We start from the raw sequence: 23,789 nt of genomic DNA on the forward strand, positions 1-23,789 counted from the left end.
TATAGGGTTTGGTAGGAAAAGCCCTACCTAGATGAGAAGTCATAAAACTAGGGTTCCTATCTAAGTGATGTCACTTAGAAACGAGGTCATCTGGCTAGACCCTTTATACATCTGTAAAGTAAGGTTATATTCTCTATCTAGCCTGTCTCCCTCTCCTGGATCATTTGGCACAATTGGAATTACCTGGGACGCTTTGAAAAATATTGATGTTTAGGATCCCAACTTCAGGAGATTTTGATTTGATTGGTCTAGGGTGAAGCCAGGTAGTGAAGTGTTTAAAATCCCCACAGGTGATTCATATGTGCAGCTAAGGTAGTAAGTCCTTGGTTTGGAGGATGGTTAGGAAAGCCCTTTATTTACAAGGGTTAGCAGATGTTATCGACAATGTATATAGGTTTTTTCCCATTATAACTTCAAATGTTTTGCATAAAAACAAATCTAGCTTATTTCCGAATTTCCCTAGCCCTTAACACCTAGAAAACCGCTGATAAGTATATGTTAATGTACGACCTTTTAGTAAAATTTTAAGATCATTTGAAACATGGGGTTTGAGGTTCAATGTATAGAGTCATTCAAGAAGCAGGACCTTTCTGTGGAAACATTCCCAAGAAACAGGAGCCTTTCTTGCCCACTCCAGGCTCGTTTCACTCCTTCCCACGAGCCGTGATGTCTTGGTGCGGACCCTCGCTCACTCGCCGAGATGCACGCAGCGTGATCCGGTGGATGCCACGAGCTCAGGGGCGGAGCGTCCGAAAGGGCCGACCCTCTTTGCTCTTAGGACTCTCCCCTCCCGCTAGGCCCGCCCCGCCGCAGCGCCCCGCCCCGGACGCGGGTTGGGGTGGGCTGTTGGTGGCGCCCTGCCGCCGGGACTCCACAGCCGAGCCCTAGGGCTGCGGCGACTGCCTCCGCGCGATCCGTTGGGCCCAGTTTGGACGCGGGGAGCCGGAGCTGCCCGCGCCTCTGGCCCCACGGAGCTGCTAGCGCCTCGTGCCCGAGCCGGGCGGGGCCAGGATGCGGAGCTTTGCGCCTTGAGCTGGCCTCATGACCCTGAGCACGTTGGCCCACGAGAGGAAGGCGTCCCCCGCCTGCACCTGCAGCCTCGGTGGCCCCGACATGATCCCTTACTTCTCCGCCAACGCGGTCATCTCTCAGAACGCCATCAACCAGCTGTGAGTTCGCGGCGCGCCCTCCCGCCCTCAGCGAAGCTCGGAAAGTTTGCTTTTCCGCAGCCGCTTTTCCCCGGCATCCTCGGGAGCAAGCAAGCAAGAGAGGGCGAAATCGCACCCTGCGTGCTTGGCGGTCTCGCAGTGTCCGGGGGCATAGTGGGTTGAAGGTGTGGGGTAGTTCTTGGAGGCAGAAAGTGTCCCCAGGGGTTGGGCGGATTGAAGAACCCTTTGCGAGAATTTCTGCTAAACTTTGAGGGAATCTGAAAGTGCTGTCCTCCCTTGGAAGTTGTCTGTGGTGACCGACTGACAGCCGAGCGGGAGACTCTCAGTGAAGGGCGGTCTGTAGCTTCTGAACGGCCGCCCGGAAACGCTTGGATTCCCTTGCGGGTCCTGCTGGAGATCAAGCTCCCGTGTTTGTTGTTTTGGGGGTTGCTGCTGTTTCAAATAAGTTTGCGTGTGGCTGTAGATTTCTTTTGCAAGCTGTTCACACAAAGGAAGGCTGGGGCCATTCTTCTCTCCCGCTCCCTGTAATGTGGGATTATTTCATAAAATTGGATTTCAGTAGTTTGGTGTTTTTCTTTTAAGTCTCCCCTGTACTAGTGCGTGCTCGCAATCCAAGCCTGCGTGCACACCTTCTTCATTGATGAAAGTGCAAGATTCAACGCATCTTTAAATCGTCGCTGTTTTTGAAGTCTCTAGAGTTGCCGTCCTTCCCTTCCATTGTGGTTTAGCTATTTCTGAGAACTGTGTGCTGAAGCTTGTGGTTAATGTCGCCTCACAGTTAAGGCAAGGGTTACTTTAGGTAGCAGCAGTTTGGTCTTCGTAGTGTGTTAGCACTCACTCTGGAGTGGCTTCAGGAGAGTCAGCTACTGAGGTTTTTCCAGACTCCCAGGTACTTAGGCAATGTTTCTCTCTCCCTCCCAGGTCAACCCTGAAAACTTTTTTAGTGTCTGACAACAGAAACTTTCCACTATCTCTTATTAAAGGTCCTAAGAATAGCATGTGAAGTGATTTATAATCTTACACATAATTTATTATTTAATGGTTTGCTCTCCTACCAAATCAAATTAAGTTCATTTGACTTTCAGGTTTTTTCTTTGTATTGATTTATGGTGGAGCTCCTACAAAAAATAGCCACAAAATAAAGTGGTCTTGGTGTGTTGTAAACTCTACAAAATTAAATCAACCACTTATCTGCATTTTTTTCTTAAAAAAAAAAAAGAAATGTAGTAAAAGAGAAAGAAAGGAGGGAATAATCTGAAACTGGATAACCAGTAGTGTTAACAATATTTTGAAAAAACAAAACATAGTGAAGCAACCCACATGTCCATCAGATAGATAAATGGATAAAACAAGGTGTGGTAGGCAATACCACTGAATATTATGCAGCCTTTAAAAAGAAGGAAATTCTGACAAATGCAACAAGAATGACTTTTGAAAACAGTATTCTAAGTGAAATAAGCCAATGACAAAGGACAAATACTGTGTGATTCTACTTATTTGAGGCACCTAAAGTAATCCCCAAGAGTTGGGGGAGGGGAAATGGAGAGTATGTATTTGATAGAATTTCATTTGAAAAAGACCCATCAAGGGATGGATGATGGTGATGATTACACAACAATGTGAATGTATTTAATGCCACTGAACATGGGTGAAATGGCAGGTTTTATGTATATTGAACTGTACTTTTAAAAAAGATTAACATTTAAAAGGCAGAGCTTCTCAACTTTTGGGGGGAAAATGAGTTTTGCATTTTATTTCCTAGTATAATCAAATTAAGCCCAAATTTCTTTTCCTACTAATTACTGCCTTTGGGTAAATCATTTTGACTTCGGTTTCTTCCACTGTAAAATGAGGCTTCTACCCGTAGGTGATCAAAAGAGATGATATGTGACAGTAACACCTTGCAAACCATAAATCCCTACATAAAAAATGAGTTAACTGAAATTAATAATTAGTACCTTCCATCTGTTGCCCGCTTGTCACTGTGCTAAGAGTTTAATGTATATTGTCTCATTTAATCATAACAGCAACTCTGTGAACCAGTTTGTTCTGTTTACAGACAGTGAAACTGAGACTTAAAGAAGTTAAGAAATTGCTCAAGGCCATGTAGCTAGTAAATGATAAAACTGTCTTTAGAATCCAGAGCTGTTTCCTAGACTGGTGCTCTCAACCACTATAAAAATTATATTCTTAGGAGTTGCAAGGTCACTTTTGAGACTTAATCTTGGGAATTGTCTTTAACTGCTGACATTTTCAGCTTTGCAGTGAAAAGAGGTATTTGCTACACTAAAGAGGTTTGCTGCCAAGGTAGACAGTCTTTTAAAGAATTTGCAGAATATCTCTTTAATTTTTGTCTTTTGCCACCTTTTTTTCTTACAGGAGATTTAATATCCAAATTTCACTTCTTCTAAACTATATTCATTAGTATTACATTAGCCATCGTTTTTATTTTGCATTTATCATGTCCCCCTGTTCATTGTCATTTAAGAATCTTTAGGGATCATTCTGATAAAAATAATACCAAAAATTTTGTTAAAATACACACATTTTGGCGTGTAATGTAGAAGTTCTTAATTTGGGGTCCCTGGTCACCTAGAGTTTTATGGATTGGTTTAGGAAGGTCAGTGAACTCCTAGGGGCACCTGGTTGGCTCAGTTGGTTGAGTCTCTGGATGTCGGTTTCGGCTCCCGTCGTTATCTCTTGGTTTTCTTGAGTTTGAGTCCTGCATAGGGCATGGTGGCATGGAGCCTGCATGGGATTCTCTCTGTCCCTCCCCCACTTGTGCTGTCTCTGTCTCTCTTAAAATAAATAAATAAACTTAAAAAAAAAAAGTCAGTGACCTTGAGATCATATGGAAATGTTGTGTAGATAAATGTATTTTTAAAATCAGATTCTCAAAGTAATGTGATCTTATAAAAAATTTATCTCTTTCCTAAAGGGAAGTATTATTTCTAAGGCTTGATGCTGTAAAGCTCAATTGGTGTGAGCATTCCCTGGTGGTGCCAGATATATAAATAGCGACTAGTGGGAGTAACTAAAAGATTAAGATTTAGGATCATAAGTGGAGACTGACTCAAAAAAAATTTGGAGTGTATGTTTGGGGAAGGGGATACCTTGACACACTCTTAGCCAGATAATTCTCTTGTCACTGCTGAGAACCCATGCATACAATTTTTTTTCTGTTCTTATTTGCTGCCTCAGATTTGCTGTGGGTTTAGAAACCAAGTAACAAATGCTATGAGAATTGTGTCAGAGTAAAAAAGCTAGAGTAATAGACTGAGATCTTAAGGGCTGTCCTATGGAGAAAGTTCATGACCTGTAGAGTATGGTGTTTAGATACCTATTTGGTAATTTCACAGGTTCATACTAATTTCTTGAGTTCCAACTGTTATATATAGATGAAATTAGAGAATGGCAAGGGTATTACTATATTTTACTAAAAATTATATTATCATTATTAGATTATGGTCTCCCTTTGTCATTGCATAAAACTCACCAAATATGGGGTTAATTTTGAAGTATCAGTGAAGAACATTAAGAAGTGATTAAATTCACTCCAGAAACTGAGAATAGTTACTGCCATAAGCTTAAATCCTACTAGAAAAATATGTGTGCAACCCAGAGAGCATCATGGGATCAAATTTCAGAAGTCTTAAATCAGACTTCTCAAATAATCATGAAAAGTTACATACCCTTTAAGGGTATACATACTTTTTTAATAAAATAGAAATGAGAATTTCTGAAAAATATGGGAACCTATGTTATTTTTAGAGAGCCAACATTCAATCCCTGAGAAGTGGCCACTAAGTAAGGGGCCTTCTGGTGTTATTGGTATATGCCAAACAACGCATCAGATAGGTGGCTATTTTTGTGTCCTACAAAAATGTGTTCAGAGAAAGATCAGGAATTATTAGACAAAATGCTGGCAGAGGCTACCATCAAAACCGTGTTCCCATTATGAAAACCTCTGATCAGAAATCTTGGAACTTAAGTGCTTGAAACATTGCTTGATTTGTTAAACAGGTTACCTTGAGCTTTTTATCCTTGACCTAAAATACTTGTAGTTAGTATTTGATTTCATATGAATTTGATTTCCAAGCTGTACATCAGTGCTTTCTAAAGCTCAAGCTTAGAAACAAAGGAGCATATGCAGATAATTATCCAAAATGTAGCTTTTTTGTGAAACTGAAAGGTGTTTTGCATCTCTAACAAGTTCCTAGATGCTGCTGGTCCAGGGGCTACACTTTGGGAACAACATCCTTGAAGTATTCCTCTGAGGCAGATTGAGCAAGTCTTTATCCACATTTTATGAAGTAATAAACTTTAAAAACATTGAAATGGTGCAGTGATTTTTTGCATAGTAGTTACATGATTTGTTATTGGCAGAACTGAAACTAGAACCAGCATTTCCTGTCTCAAAACACAGAGCTCCTAAACTGCTGCACTGGACTGCTATCTTTGTATACATATGGGAACATTTCTTTAGATAAATTTGTAGCAGTGGAATTTCTGGGTCTAATGGTATGTATATGTTAAAAATTTGATACATACTGCCAAATTGCCTTCTAAAAAGGCTTTGCTAATTTGCTGTTACCAGCTACAATAGACCTTCACCAATCCTGGTAATACTAATAATAACATTACATAGCATTTTATTGAACTCTTACTATGCATCAGGCATTATTATTAATACTGTTTATATTATCTTTCTTTTTTCTTATGAGTTAGATATTATTCTCAGTTACAGATGAGAGGCACAGAGATGCAGAGTAACTTGTCTAATATTTTACAGCCAGGGTGCAAACACAGGCAGTCTGACTCCAGGGCTTCTGCTCTTAAATATTTCTCTGTTTGCAATTCCCTCGTATTATAAAGGTTTAAGTATCTCTTTATACTTGTTATTGGTCTTTTTCCCTTTTCTTCTATAATTTGCATGTTTGTACTTAGTACCATTTTTCTGTTGGTATTTATCTTTTTTAATGTTTATTTATCTTTTTGATATACTCTATATGTTCTTAATATGTGGCAAAAAAAAACCACCTTTCTACCAGTTTATAATGTATCTTTTTAATTTTGCATCTTGTATAAAAGTTTTTAATTTTTTTCCTTAAGATTTTATTTTTAAGAAATCTCCCTGCCCAACATGGGGCTTGAACTCATGACCCTGAAATCAAGAGTTGTATGCTCAGGGGAACCTGGATGGCTTAGTTAAGCGGCTGACTTCTGCTCAGGTCAAGATCTCCTGGGTTGTGAGTTCGAGCCGGGCATGGGGCTCTTTGTTGGCAGCTCATAACCTGGAGCCTGCTTCGGATTCTGTGTCTCCCTCTCTCTCTGCCTTTCCCCTGCTTGTGCTCGCTCGCGCTTGCTTTCGCGCGCTCTCTCTCTCTCTCTCTCTCTCTCTCTCTCTCAAAAATGAAACTAAAAGAAGAGTTGCATGATTTAACAATTGAGCCAGCCAAGTGTTCCTAAAAGCTTTTAATTTTTATGTAATAAAATCTGATATTTTCTCTTAGGATTTCAGAGTTTTGTATCTTGTTTAAAAAGCCCTTCCCGCCCACTTTCAGGATTATAAAAGTATTTTATGTTTTTTTCTAATATGTCTATACTTTTTAAATATTTCACTCTTTAAAATATCTGGAATTTACATTTATAATGTGATAGGGATGTTAACTCTACCTTTTTTCCAGATGGATAGTCATTTATCCCAGTATCATTTATTTAGTTCATTCTCGTTTTGCTGATTTGAAACACTCTACACTTATTGTATATTAAATTCTAGTAGAGGGGCGCCTGGGTAGCTTAGCTGGTTAAGCATCCAACTTCGGCTCAGGTCATGATCTTGCGGTTCGTGGGTTCGAGCCCCGCGTCGGTCTCTGTGCTGACTGCCAGCTCAGAGCCTGGAGCCTGTTTTAGATTCTGTGTCTCCCTCTCTCTCTGACCCTCCCCTGCTCACGCTGTCTGCCTGTCTCTCTCAAAAAGTAAATAAATCATTAAAAAAAATGTTTAATGCTAATGTTTGGAGTTGAGTCTGTACAATTAAGTCCTATTGATACCTTTTCTATTTATACACCAATACCACATTGTGTACTGACTATAGGGATTTAGTGGATATTTTGATATCTTGTACGGCAAGGCCTGCCTCATTATTTGTTAATGAATTAGCTATTCTTATTTTATTTTCCAGATAAGTCTTAGAAACACCTTGTCAGTTTTCACTTTAAAAATCCTATTAAGGGAGCACCTGGGTGGCTCAGCAAGTTAAGCATCTTGATGATTTCGATTCAGGTCATGATCGCACAGTTACTGAGATGGAGTGTGGCATGCATGGTGCTCTGCCCAGTCAGAGCCTACTTGGGATTCTCTCTCTCTCCCTGCACCCTCCCCCTCCCTTGGATACTCTGAGGGGACTCTTTCTCCCTCCCCCAAATAAAAAACATTAACAAAGTCCTATTAGGATTGTGACTGAGATTGTGCTGAATTGGTTTTAAAGAGAATTAACAGCTTTATGAAATGAGCCTTTCCAATGAGGAATTTGGTGTGTGTATCTACTATTTAAATTTTACACTTTTCCCCATATAGTAGTTACACATTTCTTATAGGTATATTCATGGGTGTTTCATAAGTTTTTGTTGCTCTTGTTGTAATGTATTTCTTGAGCTCTTTCCCATGTCATTTTCTAATTAGTCACTATAACTATATAGTAAAACTATTACTTTTTATATTTGCTTTTTTATCAGAACACCTTGCTGAACTCTTGCTTGGTCCTAATAGCCAATAGATTTTTAAGTTGATTTTCTTTCTTTTCTCAGTGCATGATTCTATCATCTGTAAATGAGTTTTATTTGAACTCTGCTTTGGCTAGGGCTCTAGTGTAATGTTAAATAGTAGCACTGTTAATGGGCTTATCTTGTTTTCCACTGTGAAAAGAATGTTTCTTAATGTTTTGTGAGTAGATGTATTGTGTGCTATAGGTTCTGGCATAGGCCATTTATCAAGTTGAGGATTGAACACCATGGATTTTATCTTTGTAGGTCCACTTATACTGGATTTTTTATAATCAGACTGTAAATGTATTTTCTCTTAGGATTTTCTTAATAATATATTCTTTGTCCTAGATTACTGTATTGTAAAACTACAGTATATAATACATATGTAAAATACGTATTATTGCTTATGTTACTGGTAAGGCTTCTGGTCAACAGTAGACTATTGAGTTTTTAAAGATTCAAAAGTTATTTGCAGATTTTTGACTGTATGGGGGCTCAGTTCTCTGACTCCCATATTGTTCAAAGATCAACTGTATACCCAATCAAAGATTTTTAGGTATAGTTACTGAATTTAATTAAAGGCTTTTGGTCATCTGTTGGACTAATAATACCCCCTCCCATTTGCTAGTAATGTGGTGACATATTGAGTTGCTAAAGTAAATCATCTTTACATGCTATTTACATTATTAAGAGATTGCTGGATTTGGTTTACTGTTGTTTTTAAGATTTTTGCTTTTGAGGATTTGTTGAACCTTTGATACAATCTTTGTGCCGCTTATGTCTGATTTATAGAATAATTTAGGTGTAGCCTTCCAACTTTCTCTAGTTCTGAAACAGTTCTTTAGCAAAAATTACCTATATTTGACAGTTTAGGAACCAAGAAGTCCTACTCCCAGTGTTATAATTTTATGACTTTTTTTTTTGCCTTTTAGGTTTTTAAATTTCTTTATTCTCATTAAGTATAATTATCATCCATATTTTTTTAAGTTTATTTATTTTGAGAGAGAGCAAGAGAGTAATTAGGGAAATGGCAGAGAGAGAGAGAGAGACTGACAGACACAGCACAGGTGAGAGTCGGGGAGAGCAAGGGAGAGAAATCCCAAGCAGGGTCTACACTGTCAGCACAGAGCCCAGTGCAGGGCTCGAACTCACAAACCATGAGATCATGACCAGAGCCGACCTCAAGAGCCAGTCACTTAACAGACTGAGCCACCTACACACCCCTCATCCGTGATACTTTTTTTTTTTTTGTAATGTTTTGTGTATTTTTGAGAGAGAGAATGTGAGTGGGGAGGTGCAGAGAGATGTTAGGAGGGGACAGAGGATCCAAAGTGGGCTATATGCTAAGAGCAGACAGCCCAATGTGCAGCTCAAATTCACAAACCCTGAGATCATAACCTGAGCTAAATTGTCCGCTTAACCGACTGAGCCACCCAGGTGCCCCTCTGTGTTACTTTTTAAATCTAGATCTTGTTTTTTCATAGAAATGAGCAAACATAATTAGAATAATTGATAAATTATTGACAATGGATTGAAACCAGGCATATATTTACAATTTAAGGTCTTTTTTCTTCTCTTTGGTGGATAAAGAGACTAATCTTAATAGTTAAAAGAAGCATAGGATGTTTCTTTTTCTTTGACTTTAAATTACTACTGACTTTTTGTAGTCATCCGATTCTTATGTAAAGAAGATAGCCTTAAAAAGCAGAATATCTGGGGCGCCTTGGTAGCTCAGGGTCAGTTGAGCATTTGGCTCTTGATTTTGGCTCAGTTCATGATCCCAGGGTTGTGGGATGGAGTCCTGCATCGGGCTCCTCGCTGAGCATGAGGTCTTTCTAAGATTCTCTGTCTCTCTCCCTCTGTCTCCTGTCCCTCCCTCACTCTCTCGCTCTCTCAAAAAAATAAAATAAAAAATTAAAATGTTTAAAAACTGTAATGCCTTTAAAAGATGATCAAATAAGTTTACATCTAGTGACTCTTCTAGGTGTTCTGGCCTTCAAATATGAAGGAAATATTAATGATCTGCTGTGACAGTATAAAAGTGCATGTATGTTTTCATTAGTGGTTATAATTTTATGTGGCTTTATCCACATTTGTGTGTGTTTGAAGTCAGCAGTAATTGGCTAGGAACCAAGGATAAAAAAAAAAAAAAAAGAGCTCTCAACTTTGGCTTTACTGGAACCATGCTTAACCAGATTAACTGAAGAGGGAATCTGCACAATGAAGATGTACAGGAATGGTGAGGTTGTAATACATTCAAATCAGAATTTCTTTTGATAAATCTAAAATTCACCACCCCCCCCCCTCCNTGAAATTGAGCAATTTCTTTAGACTAACTCTGAGAAACCACTGCCCAAAGCTAAATAATTAAGGATGTTACCATTCTCTGTTTCCAAGAGCATGGACCTGAGAGCAATAAAGGGTCTGTGTATCATGCTGCTCACATCTTTTCCTGGGTCTCTCCAGTAACTCTGAGTCCTCTTAATTATTACTGCCTTGGGACTAAAGAATAGTGGTGTCATTGCTATCTGATAATGTTTCTGAATTTCTAAGGTGAAAGAGAAAAGATTGGTATCCTAACTACTTTAAGATAGGGTTAAAATTAACTTTGCATTGTTGAATGGTGCAGGATGTTGCTGCCACTAATATAATTAGGTTCAACCTGAAGAAATGTGCTAAGAACATAAAGGACTTTTAGGTGTTCCTGTGATTTGGAAAGGATGTAGCAAATGATTTATAAATAGATTGCTAGTGTTACACACCAAAGGGCAAATTTGGGCTCACTTCTTTTTTGCAGGTTTGTGTAAATTGAGCAATTCTTATTTTCTGCATTAATCTGTTTCTAGTGGGGTGTGATCCTTATTTTAGTAACCTGAGGGATTTGGCATTAGTTATGTCTGTTAAAGCAACAGAATCCAGTGGCATGAATTACTCTCAAAGAGAAACCTCTGTTTTTAGAGTGTTGGGTTTTTTGTGTTTGGGGATTTTTTGTTTGTTTTTAGTTGTAACAGTTTAGCTTTTAGATGCAGAAGACTTAGAATTACAGTTGACCCTTGAACGAGGCAGGGGTTCGGGGCATTGACCCCCTGTGCATAGAAAATCTGTGTATAACTTTTAACTACCCCAGAATTTAACTACTAATAGTCTACTGTTGACTGGAAACCTTACTAATAACATAAACAGACAATTAACATATATTTTGTATGTCATATATATTATATACTACATTTGTTACGATAACTTCTGACTTTTTCTGTGCTACATGGTTCATCTGTGAATTTTTTCAAATCGTTGAAGCTTTCCTAAATACTTTCCAATATATTTCTTGAAAAAATCTGCACATAAGTGGACTTAGGCAGTTCAAACCCACACTGTTCAGCGGTCACCCGTACTGTGTTTCTCCAAAGGGTAATATACCAAATTCCCATGAACACCAAAAGATTTTAATTTTCTTTTACTATTAATTTTTAATATTCTATTGTGGAGAGCTTTAGTTTGAAAAGTTGCAGCATCTGTGGGGAATGTAAATTCTCAGTGTTTCTGCTCCTAGGAGATGAATGGAATAGGACAGGCAGTATGTGAAACTGAACTTCCTTGACATCCCACCTCTGTGATGTTCATCTGTCCTCAATAAAATTTCACATTCTTTTTTTTTTAAAGGTTTACTTATTTTTGAGAGAGAGAGAGAGCAAGAGCGTGAGCAGGGGAAAGGCAGAAAGAGAGGGAGACACAGAATCCGAAGCAGGCTCCAGGCTCTGAGCTGTCAGCACAGAGCCCGATGCAGAGCTTGAACCCAGAAACCGTGAGATCATGACCTGAGCCAAAGTTGGATGCTTAACCAACTGAACCACCCAGGCACCCCTCACTTTCAGTTCTTAAAGTATATCATTCCTTTAAATATTCTTTTTAAAAACTCTCAAAAGGTCTCTTGGGTCACATATTCAGAACCTTACTTGCCATTTGTTCTTGTTGCTGATGTTAATAGTCGCATTCAGAGTTTCATCACCTATGAGCTGTGTGACCTTGAATGTATTATATAACCACTGTAAGCTTTAACTTTCCTCATTAATAAAATGGAGCTTATAATACCTATTTGGATTAAATGTGATATTTATGAAGTGCTACTAATAGTAAGCACTCAGTAAATGGTAGCTAATATTTTTGCTCTTTTGACATAAGCTAAAATAGGAAGAATTAGAATATAGAGTGGTAAGCCAGCCCCATGGTAAAATTCTATCATTTGCATCATTGTCATAATTGCGCCTATTCTGGGCAAAGGGTGGGAGATATAAAGAAGCACAAGACATCGTTCTTTTGCAGTCAGGATGCTCAGTCTGTTGAAGATATAGTCCTGGTCAATAAAAGGATAACTAAGAAAACCACTTAGCACATGCTAAGTGCCAGATGAATGGTACAAATGTTACATTAGGTATTCAGTGGACAGAAGGGTATTGTAAATGAGCCAGTTAGCAAAGGCATTATTGTAGGATTTGAGCTAGGGCTCTGACCTTTATTTCTTGCTGTCTTAAATGTCTTGATTTGTATAAACAGAGGTAAAGAATACTTGAGTGGTGAGAGAAAAGGAAGACGAATGTGGTAGATATTATGACCATATTACAAACAGTTAATTTTCGATGAAGGACTGCTATTAATGATTTGTGGTAAGAAAAAGAATCCAGACAGGCTTTTGTATAGACTGATGATTTTCTTTAGGATATTGCTGTGAGCATATTTTGGATGTATCATGAGCAGAATTTATCAAGTTTTATCAAGTACCCACTGAGTACACAGCGCAGTAACATTTGCAGACTTTACATAGCTTATTTAGGAAGGCTGCCAATTTTACAAGACTCTTAATGAATCAGTACCAGTGGCTGGGAGCATAATGTGAAAACCCCACAGGCAGCATAAGAATAGAAATCATTAAACTATCTGCTCGTGAGTAGCTTTATGGTTAAGAGAGAGAAGAGAAGGGAAAAGAAAAAGAGAAAAGTGCATTCAGGTAATTCAAAGCAAAACCTCTTTTTTCTGCTTCCTCCAGGTGCTTAGATCTGGATATTATTACATCAGCATCATGTGGTAGGCAAGGTGGTTCCCATGACACAGAGTGCTTGTAATATTTACAGTAGAATAAGCTATAAGGGGTGGAGTGTGCTGATAACTATTTGTCCTTGTTCTTATTGGCTTGGTTACCAGTTTAATGGCCCGGTTGCCTATTAATGCTCAACTTATTTAGCATTCTATAAGCAACATGCAGCTCCTTAGTTTCTAAGTCAGATATACTTGGAAACCATCCAAGTTGACCTGGATCTTTTACACACGTAGTAAACCCACAATAATATATCAATTAATAAAGGTGAAGAACTATTAAAAAAAAAAAAAAGGTGAAGAACTATATAAATGCCATGTCACACTGAGCCCAAATGATAGTTTCAAAGATTCAAAGAAGAGTTTCTGCAACTACTAAAACTTTTGCGGTTGTTCTTTGTTGTACTCTCATGCGCTGAGAGAAAATGGCAAACTACACATTTATGTCCATTTAGTGATACCAACTAAGTAAACTTAAACCCAGTGTACTTTTTTTTTCCAAAATTAAAGAAAAACTGAAGATTGTAGACTGGCTAGTTGTCTCTCCCATTTAAAGATGAAACACCATTGTTGTTTTAAACATACTTTTTTTATTACCTCCTTGGAAGCACTTGAGTACATTTGTTGAGAACACCCTTTAGTCCTATTTAACTATCAGTGTGTTGGGGCTTGTTCACTTCTGTGGCTCTTCTGTGGTCAGTCTCAATGAACTATTCCCACACTACTGGAATTCTCTCTTTGTTTTGTTGCCATTTTTGATGCTTGGAGAACTCAGCAAGGCCATATGCCCTGTTTCTCAGAAAGTGTTAGAGTCATAAGATGTTTATTGTGGTTAAAAAAAAAAATAACATCTAGTTTCTTCCTCAATTAAAATCAAAATTAACAAATATTGAATACCAATGCTGTTCTTCATGGCACTCTTACAGATGGCTTGGGGGAAACTTCCAAGTGGAGAATCTCTTTTGCTTTAAAAACTTGTCTACCTTACACACAGTAAAGTTGGTAATATCTCATTCTTTACCACCCACTCAGCTTAAAAGCAAACTTGTCCTAGGTGAGTGATTTAAAAATTTTTTTAATGTAATTGGTATTACAGAAAGCATTGGTTATTATTTTTTAATGTTTATCTGTTTTTTAGAGAAAGAGACAAAGCGCCAGCAGGGGAAGGTCAGAGAGAGAGAGGGGGAGACACAGAATCCAGAGCAAGCTCCAGGCTCTGAGCTGTCAGCACAGAGCCTGCTCAGAGCTAGACACGGAGCCTAAAGCCACGAACCATGAGACCATGACCTGAACCCAAGTCAAATGCTTAACCAGCTGAGCCACTCAGGAGCCCCAGTTATTTTTTTAATATTTGCAGATAGTGCAAATTTATTATATAAAAAACAAAATACTAAGGCACTCCTTTTCCCCACAAAAAGCATTACTGTCATTCTTATCTCCTAAAGATCTTACTATTAACATCATCCAAGCTTTTTCTGTGCATGTATATACTTTTAAAAATGGGATTGTCCTCTATCTACTGCTTTGTAATCTGTTTTTTTTCACTTAGCATATTGCGAACATCCTGCCATTGTCCTCAGACTCATTTCTTTCATATCCTTTTTCAGAGTTGTTTGTTTTCCATAGAACTGATTCAAATTCTGTCCTATTGTTGCACATTTTGATTATGTCCAGTTTTTTGCGGTTATAAACAAAACCTCATTGAATGAATATCCTTGTGCCTAAATCTTTGCACATGTCTTATGCAAATCTTTGCATAAAAGAAATATTCTAAAGCTCAATTCTGAGATTGCTAGACCAAAGCATATAGGTATTTTTAGGGCTTTTGATAGATTGCTAGTTTGCTCATCAGAAATACACCAGTCTCGGGGCGCCTGGGTGGCTTAGTCGGTTAAGCATCCAGCTTTTGCTCAGGTCATGATCTCGCGGTTCGTAGGTTCGAGCCCTGTGTCGGGCTCTGTGCTGACTGCCAGCTCAGAGCCTGGAGCCTGTTTCAGTCTGTGACTCCCTTTCTCTCTGACCCTCCCCTGCTCACGCTGTGTCTCTCTCTCTCTTTCTCTCTCTCCTAGAAATAAATAAAACATTAAAAAAAAATGCACCAGTCTCACTACCACCAGCAGTTTCCATAATTCACTTACATAGCACTCCTGAAATGATAAGTGAAATCAAGATAAATACAATTTTATTCATTAATTCATCTGAACTACTTAGAGACCCAGAAAAACTGATCCTCATTTGCTTTTTGGATCAGAAACTATTACATACCTAAAAACTAACGGACAATGCTTTAATTTGTGAACTAATTGAGTAGAACTAAGAGAAAGGTGAAATAATGTATTAATAAAATAAACTAATTATCCTGAGATGTTATTGAGTATATATGTAGCATTTATGAATTGAAGTTTGCTCCCTACTTTTTCATTTTCTTCTAAAATCATCACCAGTTTTCACTTGGAGAATTTTAGACCCGAAAGATAAACAAACAAACTTACCTAGGATCCTGCAGCAAATTAATTCAGACCTTGAGCAACATTTCATTGTTTTCTGTTTAGGAAATGTTAAGCAGCATTGAGATTTCCAGTAGTACTGTTTTACTCTAAGCATAGCGAAATTTAAAAAGATGATCAAACACATTAGTTTGTAAATAGTTCTAACTAATGAAATTAGAATTTCCTGATCCTATCTGTAGGAAGCAGTGGATATATTTCTCAAAGTTGAGGAGGTTAACTTTTTTAGGGAATAAGCTGTTAAATTCTTGAAACAAAAGTTTTCATCTTTGAAGCTATATGAGTATTGAATAATAGGAGAAAGGAGAAGGGTGTATTTCCTAAAGCTTTTAAAGCAGCTTACCTTGATGGGACACCTGGGTAGTTAAGCCAGTGAAACATGTGACTTTGTCTCAGGTCCATGGGTGCCAGCCCCACGCTGGGCTCTATGCTGATAGTGTGAAGCCTGCTTGTGATGCTCTCTCTCTCTCTCTCTCTCTCTCTCTTTCTCTGCCCCTCCCCAACTGTGCCTTCTCTCTCTCAAAACAAATAAACTAAAAAAAAAAAAATCTTACCTTGAAATGTCACTGCTAGATCTATATGTATATATATAGTAACCAGAGGGGTCCTCTGGCTGACTTAAAGGAAAAAAAAAAAAGATAGGGAGGAGAAAGGAATGTTAGAGTACAGACCACACAGTTGCATGCTGATTTCAGTATTCGTGGTTGCCTGTCCCTCTCTGAAATCCAGCTGCTTCCTTAATGAAGGTATGGGTTTAAATCACCAGTGGAGAAAATGTTTTTGGGTGAAGTTTCACTTTTTGTAGTGACAGCAGTCCTGGACATGCTGCTGGAACACAGAAGATGAGTTCAACACCTTCTCTTCAGATTGTATCTCTGCCCACAGCTCACCTATTTTACATAACCAGCCTTTGTTCATGGAGAGTGGACCTCTGTGGGTTGGCCTGTCCAGCCACTGTCAGAGACCAAAGGTGACTGACAAGGAGTCCAAAGGTCAAAATGGACTCTAGAATAGGCTCAGTCTGGATTTCAGAGGAAGAGGCATGTTTCTGGCCTACAGACATCAAAAACTGAATTGCAGCCTGGGAAATGTTCAGTTCATCAGCTTCGGCCTTTCTGTTTCAGTCAAGAAAAAACAGTCACTGACTGCTCTCTGCAGTCAGCAGGAGCAGAAATAAACAAAACATTATTTAAAGGGTGTGACTTAATTGAATTGGGTTGTGTTAAGGATATCATTCCAGGGGCGCCTGGGTGGCTCAGTCAGTTGAGCGTCCAACTTCGGCTCAGGTCATGATCTCCCAGTTTGTGGGTTCGAGCCCTGCATCGAGCTTTGTGTTGACAGCCAGCTCAGAGCCTGGAGCCTGCTTCAGATTCTGTGTCTCCCTCTCTCTCTGACCTTTCCCTGATCTCTCTCTCTTTCAGAAATAAATAAAAAACGCTAAAAATTTTGGGGGAAAAAAAAGGATATCATTCCAGAGATCATTTCTGTGGAAATGTTACTTAGCTTACCGTGAGATAGCAGATACCAATCAAAACCAAAGATAATCCACCATCCTAAGGTCTTTTGTTGGGTTTCAGAATGGAAAGTCAATTTGATTAGACTCCGGTATTCCATTTACTCACATTATCTTTTGGCCCATTATTAGAATGTGATGGAGCACAAAAATAGGAAAGGGATATGGCATTTGTATTTCTAATTGGGGCTAATGCTTTTTAATTAAATTGGCTTTTAAGAAGTATTTTTGCGGGCGACTGAGTGTCTCAGTCGGTTAAGCATCCGACTTCGGCTCAGGTCATGATCTCACGGTTCGTGGATTCCAGCCCCGCATCGGGCTCTGTGCTGACAGTTCAGAGCCTGGAGCCTGTCTTCATATTCTGTATCTCCCTCTCTCTCTGACCCTCCCCTGCTCATGCTGTCTCTGTCTCTCTCTCAAAAATAAATAAAACATTTAAAAAATATTTTAAAAAATAGAGCAGTTTAAAAAAAAAGTATTTTTGCTCACTTCAGAATACTTCAAGTATTACAAATGTGTGATCTCCAACCTGTTTAAAGGTCTCCTTTTTAGTGAATGTCCTTTAATTTAGCAGTGGTTCCTGTATACAGAGTCATTGAGACTAAGCTATTGTTCTTGTCCTCTCGTGGAAAGACTCTGAGCAGGACCAGCCACATAATTTGCAGGGCTTGGTGCAGAATGAAAATGTGAGACCACTCGTTCAAAAAGAATTGAGAATTTCAAGACAGCAACAACAGAGCATTAACCTGAGTGCAGGTCCCCTGCAAGCACCTACCCTGTGCAACTGCACAAATCACACACCCATGAAGCTGGCCCTGCCTGTGGGATGTGAAATTAAATAGACCTGTAGTTGATCAGAGCTTTGCTACTTATTCACATGCGTCTTTCTCAACCCCTGTTTTCTCTTCCCATTCTCTATTTTCCTATTCTATCACTATCTGTTGTATTCCATCCCCTCACCAAAGTTAGAGAGCCTGCAGCAAGAATTGGGAGTATGTATACTTCTGCCTTTAGTCTATGTGAGTACATTCTTGAATGATACAGCCTTCTATTTGACTGGTGGAACATTTAAGATTAGGATTTTCTTTAAGGAATGACAGTTAATTGGTTTACATAAAAACACATATTCTGCATTATATTCTGAAAGTGCTTTTGCAATTAATGGAACATTTGAATCAAACAGTTAACACTTTTGAGGCAGTATTTTCTCTCTCATTTTATAGACAAGAAAATTAAGCCTTGAGTTAAGAGATTTTCTCAAGGTTAGCCAGCTGGTAAGTGAAGTTCAAGCCCATCTTTTCTAAGTCAAGGCTTTCTCACTACTTCATTCTCCCTCTACAGTTCTGCAAGACCAAGGATAAGATGACTTGAGATAACTTGCTTTCTCAAGATTTATCTGTTTTTACAGAGCTTTCTGCCAATTTTCCAAGAATAACTTCTGGGATATAATCATTAATATTTGCAACAAGTTTTTACTTCTCTTATTTTCTATAATCATTGCAATAACCCTGTGCAGTAATATTTTAGCATCATTTTAAAGGAAAAGATTGAGATTCAAAGAGTTAAGTGACTTGTTCAAGGTTTGTAAATAATAGTGTAAGACCAGTGACTGAAATCCAAGTCCTGTAACTTTATATCCCATGCTTTTGTGATGTGCTGTGTTTGCCTCTAATTTCAAATACCTACTTAGTAAATATCTATTCATTCATTTACTGATCATCTCCAATGTTTTAGGCACTGGCAATGCATCAGTGATCCAAAAAAGACCAAGTCTCAGCTCTTAAAGCATACATTCCATCATGTAAATAAATTGTTAGAAGTAATTAGCTATAACTATCAACAATAGCCAAATTATGGAAAGAGCCCAAATGTTCATTGACTGGTGAATGGATAAAGACGTGGTGTGTACACACAATGGAATATTTCTCAGCAATCAAAAAAATGAAATCTTGCCGTTGGCAACAACATAGATGGAACTAGAGTGTATTATGCTAAGCAAAATAAACCAGAGAAAGACAAATATCAGATGTTCACTCATGTGTGGAATTTAAGAAATAAAACAGATGAACATAGGGGAGGGGAAGCAAAAATAAGATAAAAACAGGGAGACAAACCATAAGAGACTCTTAAATACAGACAACAAACTGAGGGTTGCTGGAGGGGTGTTGGGGGGGCATAGACTAAATGGGCTATGGGAATTAAGGAGGGCATTTGTTGGGATGAGCACTGGGAGTTATATGTAAGTGATGAATCATTAAATTCTATTCCTGAAATCATTATTACACTATATGATAACTAACTTGGATTTAAATTAAATAAATCAGCTGTAAAGAAAAAGCAGGACAAAAAGATGAAAAGTAAGCTGGGAGTAGGCAATGCTATTTTAGAGAAAAGGTCAGGAACCTGATAAATCATTGGTTGAGCCACAAACTGAAGTGTAAATATTTGGTGTATTGTATAAATCAATTTCTAGGAATAAAAAAATCACTTAAAAAATATGAGGCCACTGACTTTATGAACATAACAGCAATTGAGGAGGATTGTTAACTGTAATAAACATTAACCTTATAGTAACAGTTACACTTTGCATTTAATCTCCCTTCCCGTGTAGCATGGATCATAAAATCATAAGATCAATTAAGTTTGAAACCTAGTTATTTCCTTCACGATGAATCACTTACCATATAAAGCAATGTTTAATGTATTAGTGATACTAGATTTCTCACAGTCCTCAAAAATAAGTACTGTAGCACCATGGTATGTGGAATGGCACTGCTCTGGGTGGCTGTTAAAATTTCTGGAGTATCCATCAAGTTTAAGAAATGTAAAATCTTGGGGCGCCTGGGTGGCTTAGTCGGTTGAGCGTCCGACTTTCGCTTAGGTCATGATCTCGTGGTTCGTGGGTTCGAGCCCCGCGTCGGGCTCTGTGCTGACAGCTAGCTCAGAGCCTGGAGCCTGTTTCAGTCTGTGACTCCCTCTCTCTCTGACCCTCCCCTGCTCACGCTGTCTCTCTCTCTCTCTCCTAGAAATAAATAAAACATTTATTTAAAAAAAAAAAAAAACATAAAATCTCATTTGCTGGTCTGATTTAACTTTAATGAATTTCAAAATCTTGTCCAAAATTTTTTATTGAACTGAAATTCTGTTATATCTAGTACTGTAGGACTTCAGCACATGAACTTTCACCTAATGCTTGGGGATCTTTGTAATTTAAATGTGTGTGTTGTAGAGGGATTTTCAGAAATGGGGGCAGCACAGTGGGACAGGTAGAGGATCTTTTCATTTGATTTGCTTGTTGAGTGCTTTAGAATGGCAGAGTCCAGAGTATTAACTTAAAAACCCCTTAGAAAGTCCCAAATTTTATCTTTTCATGTGTGTTTCCTTTGGTTTCAAAGTTAAATCCAAGCATTGATCACTGTTTGCCTCTTGTTAAAGCTGAGTTGTTAGCTGCTAAAAGATGAGGGGGAATAGAGGGGAGGCTGTTAATTCCCAGCTGCCTGTAGTTTCTTTAGGGCAATTACCAGATTCCTTTAATCCAGAGTTTTAGACTAAGAAATTCATGGATACTTTGAAATCATATGCAAAAGTGGGTTTGTATATGATTAATGTATTTATTTTTCTTCAGGACCGGCCATAGCTTTCATCAAATTCTCAAAGGAATCTAGTGACATTCCCTCCCAGTCTCTTCTCACTCCCTAAATTAAGAACCTGGAATAAACTGTTTCAAGCATTTGACTTAGAAATTAAGTCAAAACTTTTTTTTTATTAAAAACTTTTTTTTAATGTTTATTTTTGAGAGAGAGAGAGAGAGAGAGACGGAGTGCAAGTGGGGGAAGGGACAGAGAGGGAAAAACACAGAATCCAAAGCAGGCTCCAGGCTCTGAGGTTTCAGTACAGAGCCCGATGCAGGACTCGAACTCATGAATTGAGAGATCCTGACCTGAGCCAAAGTCAGATGCTTAAGTGACTGAGCCACCCAGGTGCCCCAAATCAAAACTCTTTTTAAGCTTTTTGACCTTACCAGCGAGATTAATTTATCCATTTTTGAACAGTCACTCATGATTTCCCAACTCTGAAAGATCCTGAACTAACATTTTCTCTCAGTTGAGGATTGTGCAGCATTTTGAATTCTCTCTCTCTCTCTCTCTATATATATATGTTATATCTTGCTCTCGTAAGAATCTTGGAGTAGATATTCCAGGAATGGAATTTGCTTAAGAAAAGCTAGGAATATTACTGTAAATTTGTGTTCTTCAACAAATATTCACAGCCTATGTGTAAAGAGAAGCAGTATTGGGTAGAGTATTTCTGGTGCTTTGAGCTATATCCAAGAAGGCAAAAATGACTTAAAGTTGTTACTTTGAAGAAAAGGGTGTGAGAGGAATTAGAATTTCTAATTTCATGGGGCACCTGGGTGGCTCAGTCAGTTAAGAATTTCTAATTTCATTTAATCCAGATACTTATTAAATTAATTATAAAGGGTTTGTTGGGAGGTTTTGGGGGACACTGCCTGGGTCTTAGACATTTAGTGGAATAAATGTGCTGTTGAACTCAGTTGTGCACTGAAGGTCAAGGATTCTCTAAGCTATTAAACAGTTCTTTGCTGTTAAGACCAGTTTTTACAGCCTACCACATATAGTTATACATTTTCAGAAGTGTGACCAGTTAAGTTTTATATGCCATTTTTGCTTTCTTGCCATCTCACATTTATTTATTTAGGCCTTAATCCAATACCTATTTGCTGTGGCAAAAAAATGTGGGTTTTGCATATAAAGACTTGAGAAAACTCAGACCAGCTTAGCTCTCTTAGAAATTAAACACCTTAAAAAGAAAAAAAATTAAATTAAGAAAAAACAGCTTTATGTATCTATCTTAGGATTTTTCCCCTAAGAGGATTAATTCAGTTTTCAGTGTCAATTGAGAATACTTAGTTAGATGTGGGTATTTTTCTTTAAGTGGGGTTTGAGGTAGAGGAAGCAGAAAGTGGGGATTTAAAAAATTCACTCTATTTGAAATATTAAACTATTTATGTAGCTTTTCGTTTAGAATAAATATTGGAAAATGAAGATATAAATATAACCTCTAAACTATATTTTTTTTTCTTTTTGGTAACTATTGTTTCAATATGTCACTGTAGAAATGATAAAATATGAAGAGAAAAACAACATTCAGAATGTTGCCTTTTTAGCATTAGCTGTTAACTGAAAAAAATGTAAAGCAGATTTCATAAACCTCTTCAGTGACACTAGAGAAACTTCGGGAAAACATCCAACATCTGCTTATCTTTCCTACAGTGGAACTGTTCATAACTGCAATGTGCAGTTTCCTTTGAATGAAGATAAACAGATTTCTGTTTGTTATACTTATGTTTCAGAAGTATGTTTACTACATTCTTTAAATGTATTTAATTTTTTCCCCTGACAGTTGGGGAGGTACCAAAACATCTGATTGTTATTGGAGTTTTCTTAGCTTTCTCTTAAGGGCAATTTTATTTTTCTTTAAGATATTTTCCTCATATATTTTCCTAGGATATATTCTTTTGATTCCAGATGTCAAGGTCACTTAAGGAAATATGTTCACCCAAGCAGCTTCCCCATTACCTGCACTACCATGTCTCTGACTCCCTTCACCGCATCCTTTATTATAAAATCCATGTTATATAACTTTTTTTTTTTTTTTTTTTAAATAAATAACATAAGTCAGCTTTGTCTCCATTTGGTTCTTCCTTAGTTGAATGCTGGGTCCTGGAGGCTGTCAGCTGGACACTGCTAGACGGTTGCACCCAGCTGTACCCAGCCAGACCCTGATGTTTTAATATAATGGTGATTACTGAGTTGTAAACCTGTTTGTTCCAGTTCCCAGGAGACCAAACTATTGAAATGTTTTACCCTGTAGACCTGAGCAATTCTTTGCCTCTGGCTAAGACATGGCAGGCAGTCCTGGCAAGAGAGTTCCCCAAAAGATACTCACGGTTTTGCTTTAGTCATGACTATGCCAGAGTTTGTGGTAGAGATTGCTGTATGCATCCTAGAGATTATATGTCTGTTCAGAACGAAAAAAAATTGAGCATTGGTTGTTCTCTTGGTTGCCAAGGAATACATCATTATACAGTTTTTTTGTTAATGTCTTTCCCCCTCAGCCGAGGTAAAACCCCACTGCTGTGATCCTGCGTAGGTCTGAGTCTCCTATCTTTAATGGGATAGGCGTAACTTATCTAAATATAGTGAGGTGTGGACTTGGCTGATATGGAGAGAGACAGAAGAATGACCTTAGTAGTGTTACAACTAAATTTAAAGAAATAGAGACAGTGTTCTAGTTCTGCTTATAGGCTGACATGCTCTTTCTAGCTGCTCAGCTTCCTTAGGTAAAAAGTTTTCTGCACTAAAGTAATAAAGTGTTTTAAAAGCTAACGTGAATCCCTTCAGAAAGAAGCCAGAGTTCATTCCGTATGAAAACATGCCTAGATAGTGATTTCTTTTTCCATTTAATTGACCTAAACTTAACGTTTATTCAGAGGGCGCCCAGGTAGCTCAGTCGGTTAAGCGTCTGACTTCGGCTCAGGTCACAGTCTCACAGTTTGTGACACATTAGGCTGTGTGCTGACAGCTCAGAGCCTGGAGCCCCCTTCAAATTCTGTGTCTCATTCTCTCTCTGCTCCTCCCTCACTTGTGCGCTCGCTCTCTCTCTTTCTCTCTCTCTCAAAAATAAATAAATGTAAAAATTTTTTAATAAAATTAAAAAAAAA

At 38.2% G+C, this 23,789-nt stretch overlaps 1 protein-coding gene across 3 annotated transcripts in view; it reads left to right on the forward strand.

Moving 5' to 3' along the window:
* The window catches only part of SSH2 (slingshot protein phosphatase 2), a 250,679-nt gene that overhangs the window by 140,623 nt on the left and 86,267 nt on the right, over window positions 1-23,789 (forward strand). Inside the window, exon 1 of one of the 3 annotated variants that reach the window (XM_077749596.1) lies at window positions 884-1,169. The exons of the other annotated variants lie outside the window; for them this stretch is intronic. Coding sequence (XP_077605722.1) covers window positions 1,042-1,169 — 128 coding nt within the window. The 5' untranslated portion in view covers window positions 884-1,041. Of the gene's footprint in view, window positions 1-883; window positions 1,170-23,789 lie in introns of those variants that run through there. 3 annotated transcript variants of the gene reach the window in all.

This window comes from Crocuta crocuta, unplaced genomic scaffold, assembly GCF_008692635.1.
Source record: "Crocuta crocuta isolate KB4526 unplaced genomic scaffold, BGI_CrCroc_1.0 scaffold149, whole genome shotgun sequence".
Taxonomy (NCBI): domain Eukaryota; kingdom Metazoa; phylum Chordata; class Mammalia; order Carnivora; family Hyaenidae; genus Crocuta; species Crocuta crocuta.